At 41.4% G+C, this 15,720-nt stretch overlaps 1 protein-coding gene across 1 annotated transcript in view; it reads left to right on the forward strand.

Moving 5' to 3' along the window:
• Positions 1-801: 801 nt before the first annotated feature.
• The window catches only part of ALDH1A2 (aldehyde dehydrogenase 1 family member A2), a 74,725-nt gene continuing 59,806 nt past the window's right edge, over positions 802-15,720 (forward strand). The window contains exon 1 of the mRNA XM_080934011.1: positions 802-1,003. Coding sequence (XP_080790137.1) covers positions 887-1,003 — 117 coding nt within the window. The 5' untranslated portion in view covers positions 802-886. The remainder of the gene's footprint in view (positions 1,004-15,720) is intronic.

Here is a 15,720-nt window from a genome sequence, read left to right on the forward strand (position 1 = left end):
AGCTGTGAGGCGTTCGTGGAGATAGCGGCAGAAAGCCCTATACTGAGCTATCTATATAAAGCCATGATATTAGTCCAGTGATTCTCCTACGCAGTGTGGCGTCAACTGTCTTGGGGTTCTGATCCTGGTCAGAGCACATCTTTACTTAACCACAAGGCTGCTTGTAGGACGAGAGGGGACGGGGATGGAAGCTCAACCCGGAGGTCTGACAGCGTGCCCAGAAGAGCATCAGAAAATCCCAAGTGTTTCCTGGTGTGGCCGGGACCAGGAAAATGGTCAGGAAGGGGAACATCAAGCCCTGGAACTAACCACCTAACCCGGGGCAGACGTAGCCCACGGCCTCAGCTAGGCCGCGGGGCCGGCAGAGGGCAGCAGTTGGGCTGAGAAGCCTGGCGGGGGCCAGCGCGGCGTCGGCGGTTCCAGAAGGTTCTCCTCGGGAGTGCGGGGAGCTCTATGACCCCACCCAGCGGCCACGCGCCCTTCGCGCCACGTGGGAGGCCGAGCGAAGGCTCTCTCCGGCGGCGCGGGACGCCGGGGGAGGAGAAGAGCGAGTGGAAGGGAGCGAGGCTCGGCGGGGCCGGAGCTCGGGCGCCCGTCCTCCCGGCCGGCCAGCGCGAAGGCTCGCGGGGCCGCCACGGGCCAGCGCGCTCCGGCCCAGGCCGCGCTCCGGCCGTCGAGGCCCCCGGGGGCGCCCGCGGGAGCGTGGGCCGCGGACTTGACCGTGCGGGCGCCGCGCGCGGCCGTATGCAAATGTCCTCATGGGCCGGCCCCCCGCGCCTGTGGGCCGCACGTCCAATAAGAAGCGCCCCCCGCTTGACACCTGCCTATATACAGCGAGCGCGCCCCGGCCGCGCAGCGCCCCGCGCACACCCACCCGCGGCCGCCCATGACTTCCAGCGAGATCGCCATGCCCGGCGAGGTGAAGGCCGACCCCGCCGCGCTCATGGCCTCGCTGCAGCTCCTGCCGTCGCCCACGCCCAACCTTGAGATCAAGTACACCAAGGTAAAGCCGTCCCGCCGACGCTTTCCAGAAGCTTCCTCGGGATCTCTTCGGAGGCCGGCCGGGGCCCGGAGGTCGCCTGTCATTCCCCCCGCGCCTCCGCCGGGACCGCGATGCGGGCTTCTGAAGTTCCGCCCCGCCTTGGGGCGCGTCTAGGGGAACGGGTCCCAGCCAGAAGGCAGCACGGGGATCGTTGGCGGCTGGGAACTTGCCTGGGAACGTGGGTCTGGTTCTGGGGTCCCCTATGACTCCTGGGAGCCGGCTAGGGTCCGTTCCTGGGGTCCCCGAGATGTCCCTAGGGCAGAGCGAGGGTTAGTTCTGGGGTTCCTTAGATTACAGAGCAGACCGGAGTCCAGCTCTGCGATTCCCCCAAGTTTTACCAGAGCAAATGGAGTTCGCCTCTGGAGTCCCCCAGGTCTCCTCAGAGCAGTCAGGGTTCTGGCTTACAGGGGTGTTCCTCTAAGTTTCCTCAGAGCACACCGGGGTGCATCTCTCCAGGTCCCTTGGTCCCAGAGCAGACCGGCGTTCCCGCCAGGGAGGCGATGCAGTCCGGTGTCGTCCCGCGGTCCGGGGTCCGGGGCTGCGTGGTCGCACGGGGAAGGGTTGTCAGGACCCGAGTCCTACGGACTTCGCGGGGACCTGACCGAGACCAATAGGTCTCTCTCTCTGTCAGGATTTCCTCGGGATTTTGTAGGCAATGGAAATTTTAGGAAAAAAAGGGAAACAACCGAATTTGCACAAGTTAGCCAGCTCACTTTTGCAGATAAGCCTAATGATTTTTTTCCTAACGAATTCTGACATCTTAGTTTGTCAAGCACGAATTATTGTTGTTAAACTGCATTAGAAAGCAATACCCGCCTGGTCCCCCCGTCCCAACACACTGTTCTCAGGGAAAAAAAAATATCCATGAGGAGATTTTGTAAAATACATACACAAAGGGATTGAGTGTTATAGCGAAGAGGTGAATGTAGTCTTTAAAGCCACACTTCTTGAGAGTTCGTTTTAGAGTTCTCTTATTTGATTTTCATTCCTACTGCAAACTTTTGCCAATTAAATGCAGCGCACGCACACGATAAAACTGATTAGTGTTCCACCCAACGTGGGCTTTAGTCGATACGCGAAATGTAGAGAAGTTGTTTGAATCTGACAACCTTTATGGTTGAAAGAGAAATGCAAAAAACATTGTTTCTGAATTTTTGTGGCATTGAGTTTCAGAATAAGGATCAGTAGGATTCGTATTTTTGAATGTGGATTTAGGTGGATTTAATGTACCTGTTAGCTTTTAGATGGTGTGACAAATTTTTGAAAGCCATTTTAATGAGAGGTCGTTAATGGTTATAGCCCTTTAGGCATTGTTTGCATAACAATAGTGCCAGTGTGTGGCACATCTCCGGGTTTAGGAACAAGTCAAGGAAGCATGCACATAAAAGTTTTGTTTTATGAGGGTCCCTAACCTCTTCAGATGCGCTTTAGAGATCTTAAGAGGCAAGATCCACACGTGATTCCGGAGGGTTTGTTTTACACGTACTTTTGATCAGATTATCCTAACAGCCCCTGAAAGTCTGCAGTAGGTATCTTTTTTCAGAATTTCATTTGGAAGCTCCTCCAATTCTCCTTTTCTCTAGCCACCCCCTCTCTTCTCTCTCTTGTTCTACCCCAGTAGGAAAGACAACTGATTTATAGCTAATTGGAGCCTTTAATGTCGGAGTCTTTTTAGCTCCGTGAAGACTTTTATCCAGTATCCACTTTCCCACTTATTACCAAGAAAAACAATCAGAAATGAAATAATGGATTGTAACTTAATTCTTTAATTTGTGGGGAGGAGGCGCCTTATATTTTGTCTTGACAAACGGCACTAGTAAATGGTGGGGTAACGCTCATCTACAGGGGAGCTCTTCCACACAAACTTGTAAAATCAGGTATCTGTGAGCACTCCCAGCAGCTTCTGTGTTCAGCTCTTTAGTGAGGCATCTACACTTTCTAAGACAGGAACCACGAGCAACCCGTTCTAGTTCTTTTATTTTAACAGAAAGAACTGTGGCTGCTCTTTTGGTAGCCTAAGGTCAGATTATGAGAATTAATAAATATATATATATATATATACATGTATATATATATATATATATGTTCTTAGAATACTTCGAATTTGTAATCCTGCATTTATTAGTCATTTTCATCATTTTATATCTTCTTCCAAAAGGACTTTGTACTTTTAAAATAAGTGAATGGGAAAAAGAGTCAATACTATGTTAATGCCAATTTCTGTCAAAGGTTCTGTAAAAAATGCTATGAAAGCAAAGTTCAATCTAGAAGCATTCTGAAAGAGCTTAAGTGTGGCTTTGTATTGGCTTTTAAGCAACTGCATTCTGTTAAAAATAAAATAAGCCTGCTGCTTGCTCCAAGTTCTGGCGTCCATTTCGGACTACCAATGAATGACAGTGGTGCCTTTGGAAGATCTGTTTCTTTTCCTGCTAATACAGGAACCTAGACTCCAAGTTTCTTAAATGATTTTTGCTAAGAAATGGGGTTTTGTTTGTTGCAAGACTTATAGTCAAAAAGAATAATACTGGTGTGAAGACAGCAGGGAAGGCACCCGTGTGGAGCTGAGAGATCCTAACGCTCCTTTGTGTTGTTTGAAGACTGCTCAATAGCTGATCTGATCGTGTTTAGCTGTGCGCTTCTCAGTTTTTCTGAGTTATTTCTCTTTCGTCTGCCTGGTTTTTGTATTGCCGGCCATGTTCTGGGAGCATACACGTTGTAAAACTAAAGCTTAGCATTCTCCTAAGAACTGCTCCTGACTTCTGGGAGGAGTGGGGTTTCTTCCTCTCAGGGATCTCCTTCCTTCTTTCTCTCTCCCTTTTACGGGTTTCCAGGTCTTTAAAGAGTTTTTTTTTTTTTTTTTTTTTCTTCACTTCTATTTTTCTCCTTTCTCTGTTGGCTCCATCATTCCTTCTGGCTCTACTGGCTCACTCTTGGAGTGAGCAACTGGGAAATGTCCGTAGCTGACAACATCCAGGTTATGTGTTCTCCCGGCATCTGGTGCTACTGAGAGGTATAAGGGCCCACAAAGATGGCATTTGCTGGGCACTGTATGCTACACCTACAAGAGAAAACACAAAAGGCAGCTCACTGGGGAAAAAATCAAAACAAATGTATATCTGAGTCCCTACTGTTTATTCTTTTATTTGTTAATTTAATAACCTTTTAATAAGTGCACTCTGTTTTCCAGGGTCAGTTTCAACTCAGTTCAAAGGGTTTTTGAGGGGCCATGTTCTCAACAATGGTGTAAATTGGATTATAGAACATCTGCCTTCTAGGAACTCAAAGTCTTATTAGGAAGGTTGAGTGCCAACATTTTCTTGTCAGCATATCGTAGATCAATGTAGTGAGAATGTTTGCAATGCCGATTGCGTTTTCATGGAGCCAGTTCACACTTTATTTAGTGCTTTCACACATGTACACATTTTAATTCTGTAAAATCCTTAGAAAGGGAATAAAAATAGAAATAGTTAAGAAGGGAGAACTTGGCCTTGAATTTTGAAAAAAGAGCATTCCTGTCATACTTTTTACTTTTCTATTTCTGACACCTTTTTTTTTTTTTTTTTTTTTTAATGTAGAAGCTTGAATCTTCACTTTCTGTGTTACTTTTAATGGAAGCAGGAGAATATGAAACTGATCTAGTCCACTTAAAAGAGTCATCTCTATAATTTTTCTCAAAGTTTTATTTTTTTAAAGATTTATTTATGTATATAAGTATACTGTAGCTGTCATCAGACACACCAGAAGAGAGCATCAGAATTCATTACAGATGGTTGTGAGCCACCGTGTGGTTGCTGGGATTTGAACTAAGGACCTCAAAAAACAGTCAGTGCTCTTAACCACTGAGCTATCACTCCAATCCTCAAAGTACACTTTAATTTTAGTGTGTTTAGGCATCTCTGAGTATGTGTATGTGTACTGCACGTGTATGAATATCTAAGGAGTCCAGGGAAGGGCATCATACCCACTGAAGCTGGAGGTGGTGAGCCACTGGATGCGAGTGCTAGGAACCAAACCAAAGTCCTACAAAAACAGCAAGTGCTATCAACCACTTACGCCGCATTTCCATCTCCACCTTTATATAATTTTTGATTCATTGACTTTAATTTAGTATTTGTTATTTTTGTTGTTATTCTTGGTCATCACCTCTTCTGCCTTTTGGATCTTTCCATTATGGATCTCATTCTAAACTTTTATTCTAAATCTTGTGGCAGTTTTGCTAATAAATTATCCAATCTAGCTGCCTGTATATAGAGAGGACTTTTAGTACCCTCTCCCTCTCCCCCTCCCTCTCCCTCTCCCTCTCTCCCTCCCTCATCTTCTCTCTCTCTCTCTTTCCCTTTCAGAGTCTGGGAAGATGGCTCACTTGGTAAAGTACTTGGCCTGTAAGAATGAGGCCGGATGCCCTCTTCTCAGCACACATGTGAAGGGCTGGTTGAGACAGCCACGCCCACAGTCTCAGTGCTGGCAATATGGACAGGAAGATCCGGGGGCTTGCTAGCCTACTAGTCTGGCTGAATTGGTGAGCTCCAGGTTCAGTGAGAGGCTTTGCCTTAAAAAATAAGGTGAAAAGTAGTCAAGGAGGCTAGCTGACATTGACCTATGACCTCCACATTCCTCCATACCCACCCACTCAGTAAAATACCTTTAAAAATAAATATACAGCCTTTTGATGTTTGTATCTTCCCTTTTTAACAAAGAATAGCTAAATACTGTCATTATGGAACTTGGCTTAGATAATTCTCCTGAGGTCCTGACTTTTCTACTTCAGAGACTGGGGTTATCACATCGAACCATCATTTACTGAGGCACTTCTGTTTTATAGAATGATGAACAATAGTTTTTCTATTTTAGTGAAGTCTTAGAAACCTGCTATGTGAGATCTGATTTCAGTCTCGTGAACCTTAAGAAAAGCCAGACATGTCTACTTAGTTTTCTCTTAGTGAACCTCAATGATCCAACCACGACCAAGCCAATAAGCATCTCAAGTCCTAATGCCGCTGCTCCTCAGTGAAAGAATGAGATACACTTACCTGTGTGATTTTTGTTTCTTTTGTTGTTGTTGTTTTTGTCATTTTACTAACAGTTTACTGTAGTCAAGAGACTCTACACAGCCCACCTGCTTTTATAAATATAGTTTCTTGTAACACAGTCCTGTGTGTTCAGTAAGTATTGTCTATGGCTTCATTGGGTTTGCAATATCAGAGCAGAGTCCTTGCAGCAGAAACCATATGGCCCACATTTTGAGAAAAGTTTACAAGCCCTTGACATGGAAAAAAAGAAAAGGTTTGGGCTAAAATAGGCCTTTGATCAAATCCTGGTCAAACATGTATTTCTTGACTATGTGGACAGTTAACATATATTAAACACATGGTGTCATGTCTTAGAAAGGAAGTAGTCAAGAGTATGTATGGGCCTCTTCCCTCAAGGAGTTTCTTTACTGAGTTTCAGTTTCTACAATGATCAATATGGAATAGTAGCCCCTGCTTCTCAGGGTTCTCATGAGTACTAAACAAGAACGTATTTATATAGACAATCAGTTAATGTTAATTTTTGTTTTACAGGCATAATGATTTTATTTGGATCATAATTATTATCTTTGTAGTTCCAAATTGAAGGTTGCCAATTTTAAGAATGTCAGAATTGAGTTTTTATATGTTTACAACGTGTCCTCGCTCAGAGAGACTCCTCAGTGTTTCCTCACAGGTCGTTATATTTATCAAAAAGTCACTCAATCGATGTTCCAGCTAGTGTTTTAATAACAAATTCTTTATCTGACTCTTGAGTCAAGATTTAACATTAATATGTTCAGTTGGCTGAACCAAAATGTCATGTTCCAAATACTTTTCAAATAGTTTGAACAAAGATGTAGCCAGGGTTCAGAAGGAAGCTGTCTTTTGGCAGTGGAATAGTGTCTGATTTATGTAATCTGAAGCTGAAAACTTTCGCTGGCTTTGACTACCCGAGATAATGCCTAAAGTTAGGAACTGGGAGGACAGTCATCTTCCAAAAAGTGAAATATCTCCAGCGACTAACTGACAGCCTTCCTGGCCTCTTCTTAACTTCTTTATTTATGGTGACAGGTCATTTGAGACCCTCATTTCCTCTCAAGCACAAATATAATGTCAATAGAGCAGATTGTCACTATGCCACTTTGACTAATTTTAGTTGCCTTTCAGACATTATCAAAACCCTACTCCGTGTAACCATTCAAATATTCTAAGCCGGGAATTTCTTCTCTCTGGTATTTATTACTTGTTCATATTGTCTTAATACTGAATTGTATTTCAATTGTTTCCTTTGAAAATGATTATTATTTTTCTAATAGGTGAGCTCTCTGCCACCAAAACTACTAGGATCTTAACTTTTACTAGTGTATTTACTTATGTCTGTGTTACGTGATTTCAAAACCACTCTCAGGCTTTGGAAGTTCCTGTGGAAATACCAATTGAATGGCTGCAGCTCCCTGACTTCTGCTGGGCTCTTTATGCTTCCCTGGGTCTCCCATGGGAGTTAATTACCCTCTTTGCAATGTGGTTAAAAATTAGAATTGTCTTGGAGGTAAACATTCTCATTTTTACTCTAGAAACAAGCCTTTCTGCTCCAGGTCACTGTATTAGAGGAATCAACTATAGAAAAGGTATAGATGGTAACAGGCATGCGTGTGTGTGTGTGTGTGTGTGTGTGTGTGTGTGTGTGTATGTGTGTGTGTGTGTGTGTGTGTGTGTGTGTGAATATAATAATCACAGATGATTTTTCTCAATCTCAGGTTGAAGCTGCCTCTAGTAGAAGATTCATGAAACATACCTAATCTACTTGACATCAGAGCTTAGCAGCAGTGCTGCAGAGGAAGGCTTGTGCCTTCCTACATAGAGCTTCTAGAGCTGCTGCTCCCTTCCACCTGGGGGGCAGTTATTTTTATTTCCCCTACTGGGGAAAAGAGCAGCATTTGGAATGTAGTTTCTACTGAGTGGATATTGATTGCCTTTAAGCATAAAATTAAAAATCTTAAATGAAGCCCTCATGAATAGGGGACCATCTATAATTACATTTTAAAGAGTTGCATTGAGACCCTCCTACCAGCTCCTACCATTTCCTGTTTTTTCCTCACAGATATCAATCTTTATCTTCTCCACAAGCATGGGAGAATCCATAAACAATGTGTTGTTGATCTGTATGCCAAAATGTTTGTGTAGGTGGCACCTTGTCACATATCTTCTTATATATTTGTCATTGCTTAGCATCATATTTTCAAGGTTCATCTGTGTTGCCAGGTGTACCTACAGGTTATTCATTGTCATTAATGTATATTATTTCATACTGTGTCTATATCCTAATTTTAATTTATTCAACTATTGACATTGAAAATATTTTCAATATTTGCCATAAAATGATGTTATGGTCAAGCAGCCTTCAATATGCCTCCTTATGTAACTCATACAGAACTTCTAGAATATTTACATACAAGAGATTTGCTGGCTCGTGACTGTATGCTCTAAAGGTTCACATGGAAACTCCAGGCTTCTGGTTAATGTGCTTGTGTGAGTTTCGGTCTTTGCTCTCAGTCTTCTAGAGTCCCTGCAGCTCCAAGTCTTCAGCTGTACTCGAGTTCTGATATTTGCCAGACTTGGCCACCTAATAAGGATGGAGTGCCATCTTACTGCTGACATAGTCTCGATTTCTTGGGACACTAAGCATCTCATATATTCACTTGCCATTTGGTTTGTCTCCTAGGTAAACCAGCTATTTTTTTCTTATTTTTATGTGTATATGTGTTAGTGTTGATTTTTAGTAATTTTTTCATGGTCAGAATTGTAGTCCTTTGTCAGATATCCAATGTGCAAACATTTTCTTCTTGATTTTATTCTTTGGCATCCTTCTTGTCTCATTTTCATTAAGTTGGTTTTAAAGATTTGTTTATTTTATGTTTCTGAGTATGCTATTTCTGTCTTCGGACACACTGGAAGAGGGCATTGGATCCCATTACAGATGGTTGTGAGCCACCATGTGGTTGCTGGGAATTGAACTCAAGACCTCTGAAGGAGTAGCTAGTGCTATTAACCACTGACCCATCGCTCTAGCCCTTTCAAAAAGTTTTAAATGCAAATGAAGAAAATTGTTTCTTTACTAAGAAATACATTGTATTTTGAAGAGCTTCCGGTGTTCTTATATTGTTCTGAAAGTTTTATTTTTATTATTGGAAGTTTTGTTTTCTGCATTCATATCATGATCTTCTTGCAATTGGCATTTGTTTATGTACAAGGGCACATAAATGTGTGGGGCAAAAGATGCAGCTTATAGAAAGTCAGATATACTAATAGGTACATTGTTTTGTGCTGTCTTTGAATTTTCCCCAGTGTAGCCCTATAATAAACTTAGGAAGTCTAGATTGTATGGTCTCCAAGCCTGGTCTCTATTTTGGGAGATGGTAAAAAATTGATGGATAATTTTAATAACATTGGTTTTCCTAAACTAAATATCTACTTCTAAGTAAACTTACTTTAAAACATCAAGACAATATTTATTACCATTCACTCATGTCATGTTTAATTATTTTTAAAACATTCTTACATTACCTATGACTATAAGTGCTTATATATTAAGCATTGTTAAGCTGACATTATATAAATGTCAGCTACTATTGTTCTCTTTCTTTCTGTCTCTTCCTTTTTCTCTCCTGTGAGTACACACACACACACACACACACACATACTACTCAGCTTTGAAAGGCCATGGTGATCACAAAAGTCTTTAGTTATAAGCTGGTTGTTTATAGGCCATGGAGAAAGCGTGCCGAGGCGACAGCTTGAGCAGTAATGTCTAGCTCAAAGCTCTTTTTAAAAAACCAAAAATAAATTCAAGCTCTAAAAGGGTGAATGTGACCAAGGGCACTGGCTGCTCTTCCAGAGGACATGAATTCAATTCCTACCACCCACATGGCTCCCAGGATATGTGACACCCTCTTCTAGTCACTTTGGACACTCATTCATGTGGTACACAGACATATATTCAGGCAAACACTCATCTACATAAAATAAATATAAGTAAAATCTCAAAAACAAAGCAAAAAACCCCAACTACATGTGTGTTTTATCCTGCATGTGTGGAGAAACTGAATTATTCCTTTTCACCAGAATTGAAACTAAGATCATAGTACTTCCCACTGTAATACTTTAAGGTATGTTTTAAAACTCAAAGCTTGTATTCTACACATTTAACTTTGTGTTTGGATTCTGCAGGCAATACGATTCACGCAGTTGTGTGTGCCTACCTATAATTACAAAGACTGTTGTAGAGAGGTTCCTTGACTGTGACATGTGACACAGTCTTCTCTAACACCTAGCAATGTTGGCTGCATGACATACTTTTACACAATTAACTTCTAGCACGTGTTCCCATATTACTTACTTGTATTTCTTTGAAACTGTAGAACTTTGTGTTAGATATTATACTTTGTCTGTATAATTCTATTACTAAATTTTGAACTCTTATTTATCAAGGTTTATCTAAAGAATGGAGCTCTATGTGTAGCTGTGTAGATACTTTGGAAATGTTTGCTGAATAAATGCCTGCTGTATAATTTATTATTAATAGCTGCCAAATGGGCACTGCTTCACATATGAGGATGTTTAATTCCTATGGTAGTCCTATGATATGAATATTATAGTAATGTCTCTCTCTTATAAGTAAAAACAATGAGCATATTTAAATTAAATACCTTTTCCTGGTTTCTCAACCATTGTAGGTAACAAAGCCAGTTCTTTGACTACAAAGTCCAAATTTCCAGTTGATTAGTATTTTCTGTGGTCACTAGTAGCAACTGATAGAATGGTTAAAGAGGAGAGGCCAAGGGAGTGAACTGAGACAATCTAACTTACTGGTATGAACCACCTGCGTAGGTGTGATTCTGCAGGTGACTGTAAAGACAGAGGGTGTTGGCAGATTCTCACAGGCTGAGGACTGACACACTGCCCTGAACAACACCTGCTTGCTTGCTTCTTTTTCATTTAAAAGGTGCTTTTCTTTTCATGGTTATGGTGATCCCCTTGGCAATGGAGGATGTGTGCCCTGATTTGGTCCTTTTTGGAGGCTCCCTTCCCCAACTGATTATTTTGTATAATATTATTGTCACTTTCTAGAGTTACTTTTCAGAAAGAGTTGAGTGGAGGTGTTCACTTTGGCTGCCTAGGAGGGCTTAACAACCCTCTGGTTCCATGGTTACTACATGGGTCTGAGCATGAATATGGACCAGCGCAGGCAGTCCAGGCAGTATCCAAAGCTTTTTAAGTAGGGTCAGTGGTAGAGGGAGGAGCTCACTAGGTGCATGACTTTTCATTGGAAGTGGCTAAAAATTCCTATGCAAAGAAACATTGACTGTGAGTTGCCTTCTTTGGTGGGATCTTAGAGCCTTTACATCCCTTTCTTCATTTTCAAAGAGGAGCTTTTTCCTCTTCACATCCTCACAGCCCCATCTCTCTCTTCCATGTCCCTTTATTCTTACTTGTACTTCTCTTCTGAGTCTCAAGTGTTTCTCTTGGGTTAGACCTTTGATAACGGACAGCCTTGGTTAGACTCCTTTATCTACTTATAAAATAGCTGGTTTCGATGGGCAACCTTTGTGGTTCTCTCTTCCAGCTGGTGTCCTAAACTGTCTTTAGGGAAACCAGAAGCAGTGGACATAGAATAGCCACATTTGACTTCTATGAGCCCTCTTGAGAATTTAGTAATTACTTAATGGATTGAATTGATGACATACCAGATAACAGCCTGGGTTGCATTAAATTAACCTTTGCAAATGGGCATTTATTGGTGTACTCTTAAAGAACTACATGTGTTGACAGTAATTGCTCTTCCGTGTTCCTATACACTGATAGGTATTTGTACTGAGTGAACATTTCTCAGATTAGAGCCTGGGTGGTAGTTTTCACCATTTAGTGATGTGTGCATTGTGTTCGGCACACTGAGCATAAATCCTGTCTTGTAAACAGCAGGGAGGCTAATGAGGTTTGCCCACATTCGGTGTCATTACCAGGAATTCCAGCAGAGAAAAAGAGAAGGCTTAGAAAAGTGCACAGAACAGATTTGGGGACCTTTGATGATCTGCCTTAATGAGGGAGATCATTGCTTAGAATTTACTGTAGATGTCTATACACAAATATGGGCAAGAGAAGTAAATGTTTCCCCCTCACTGAGCACTTGCAAAGTCACTAACTTAGTTTTCCAGAGGAATAGTGTGGGAGTGATTTGTATTTCTAATTGGAAGTGTCCTAAAGAGGATTTGTGAAGCAGCCTGTCTATAACCATGGGCATGCTTTTCGCTTACTTGGACCCTCATTTCAGTCAGCTAAAGCATATCAAGTCTCTTACAAGAAGCCTTCTAAAAGGTAATGTTTGAGATTTATTTCCAATATATATCTTACTACTATTAAATGATGTGGGTGCTGATGTTACACCAGAGTCTAATTATTGCTTAATATTTACACTATCTTCCGGGACTTGAATTTTCTTGCTTTTGAAATTAATTACTTTTTTAAAATTAAAAATTTTTTTCTATAAAATCATTCTTCCCCCTACCCTGAGTCCCCTCAGAACTCCCAGCCCAGCCAGTTTCATCTTCTTTCATGTCACGGTTGCTTTGATACATTGTGTGCCCCCAAACATTTTGGTACATGAATGAATTAATTCGTGAGCATATGCTAGGAAATAAAATTGCCTCACTCATTTGTGGAGTCACTGATTGGTGAAATGTCAACTAGGAAGTGAGAGCCAGGATATGATTTTGAAATAACTGTCTCTTATGTGTTTCTTTCAAGAAAACACACAACTCAGGCTGGGAAACTCCTACCACCGACTTGCACAGTCCCTTGAAACTGAGCCTCTAACAAAGGGTACACACACAGGAGAACACAGGCAGAGCACTGGGCACTTGAGGACCATGAGCTGCCTCTAATGTGGGAGCATTTAGTGGCACCTCATATGATAGACACTTACTCAGCTAACGAAAGAGCAAAATCATCTGACTGTGCTTTGAGTGCCACAGTACCTAATGGACCCAGAAACACGGTAATAATTTGTGGTACTGAATGACAATTTCAAACACATTACTTTTTATTACTAATAAAATAGCAGGACAAAATAAGATGCATATTTATCTACTTATATAAAGACCTACAGGAACTGTTTTTCCCATCTTGATGTGTTGAATGAAACTCTCCACTCACCAAGACCCAGAACCCGGGGTTATGAGGACAGGAAGGACAATACCGAACTTGTTCACACTTAATTGTCTTTCTGGGACCAATTTTGGGATGCTTTTGTTAAGAATACTTTCCCAAAGATATAGTGGTAATTACCAAAGAGTGGTCCACAAAACCCTCTGTTAATGATTCTCCTTCTATACATGAGTGGTTTGCAGTGCAGTAAAAGTTCATTGAGTGAGAATGAGTTTGGGACTCTCATGTTTTGTTTTTTGTTTTTTAAGCATATCAAAAGACTTAATATTCTGCCACATTGAAAAGAGATCTCTGTGTAAAATATACTCAGCAGAGACCACGTTTCACATTTGCCCCATTTACAGCCCTAGAAGTTAGAGCGGCGGCTGCTGTGGTGACCCCTTCCGAGAGGAAAGGTTCAGAGTCACTCCTTTAAGCCCTTGCAGCAGCTTTTCTGCCAAGCTAAGTTCAAGAAAACCACAGAGGGCCCAGAACCTCTGAGGTGAGAAAACTTGTCAGAAGCTCACAACTTTTCACACAGTCTAATAGAGACTTAGCACTTGGCAGGTCAGTGCCACTGCGATTTGTCTCTGACCTAAGAGTTCTGGAGTTCTTCACATCAAAACCACATCTTGCTGAGCGGAGATCAAACGCAGGAAGGTAAGGACCCTGTCAGTGATTTATCATGCTAGGGAGAGTGCTCAGGCCAGATGGGGCCACTGGGAGTGAAGCTGACATTCCAGCAGCTTCTCATATGGGACTACCATGTAGTTATAAGGAGTTTTTCTTGAAGAGGAATTCCATGTCATGTGGTATTTCTTAGAATTTATTGCCACCATGGGGTTTATTTTGCAATCAGGTACTATTAATAATTGTTTTTAACATTTTAATTCTAAGTAGAGATTTCTTGACTGAATAAACATTTGATAGTTTTCCCTCCCTCTCTTCCTCCTTCCCTTCTCTTTGGAAGGTACCTATTTAAAAGAGGGAAAGAGGATGGGGAAAGGAATGAATGAATAAATGAGCGTTGAGGTCTCAAAAATCTGAAAGCCTTTCTAGACATTAGATGAAAGTTCAAGGTAACAAGTAGAGTCTATAAACTGCGATGCCTGGTTTATTAGTTCATTATCCTTTCAAGTCAAAGATGTTTGCAGCAAATCATTGTAAACAATATTACAATCTAATTCCAGAGAGAGAGAGAAAGAATCATATATAGAATAGACATAATTATGTGGGAAATTATTTTATTTTCATCCAGAAATACACTGATTTCTCTCTTTAACTGTGCCAACAATATATGAAAACAATTGCTTTTTTTTTTTTTTTTTTTATTGTCATGAGAAAATCAGAAGACTTTCTCAGCCTTAGGTTATCCAGCCCTTCTAGTTCCCCATGTTCACTTTGCAACACAAATGACAAGGACTACGCACTTGTAAACATGTAAATTAATTTCTTATTCAGCCAAAGGTGCCAGTTGCCTTTTTGGCCTTTAAGTTTCTCTGTGATGAGAAATATTTCTATAAGTGGGCCAGGCTTTCGTGCCTGGAATTAGGTTTATCCCGGGACTGAGAACACATTACTTCTACAATGTCACTTTATTCGCACACCAGGGTTACTCTCATTCTGTCTGATGAAACTCTCCAGCTCCACCAAGAATGAGTTTTAAGTGCAATAAGGAGATGATATCTGCTGTTTTTACTCAGCATTCTTGAAACACACACTGTGACCCAAGAACATCTGATTAAGTTTGACAGATAAAATATATCTAGCTAAATTTGAATTGGGTTGTTAAGTAACTCTCTGGTATAAGTGTACCTCAGGATTTCTCAGGGATTTGTAATATACATAAACTGAAGTTTTACTCATTTTTTTCTTCTTAATAAATTCCTATGTTATTGGCCATCTGTACCTTGTTGAAACCGGATATCCAAAACTATTGGACAGAAGGTTTATGAGTCTTACTTGTGAGCAACAAATGGACACCCATTTATGTAAAATTAATTGGCATTAAAATGAAGGGAGATTCAAAGAATCCTTTCTAATTGTTGTACTGGGGCCACTGAGGTGCCCTGGAAAGACTTCTCTTAACCCTAGCAATACTACTGAACAGATAGGCTAACCAGATCCATTGTAAAGACAGCTTAATCTCCTAAATGAATTGCTCCAACGTTCCAATTCAAAATCATACAAACAAAAACATTGAGATAAGCTGGGTGCTTTTCAAATGGGGACCCCTGTGGCTTTGAAAATAAACACTCCAACCTCTTTCCACTCCAACACCCACACCCACCAGCCTTTCTGATGTCCTCTATTTGCAAATGAACGGTCAATCCTGAGAAAAACAGAAGACTAATTAAACCCAGGGAAGATAGGCAAAGAACATTTGTTTCCAAGCAAAAGACAAAAAGAAATCATGTTACATTGGGCTTACTGCCTGTGTTCACTGTAGCCCTCTCCCGAGCTTTTCTT

This window comes from Micromys minutus (genome assembly GCF_963924665.1).
Source record: "Micromys minutus genome assembly, chromosome: 21".
Lineage (NCBI taxonomy): Eukaryota > Metazoa > Chordata > Mammalia > Rodentia > Muridae > Micromys > Micromys minutus.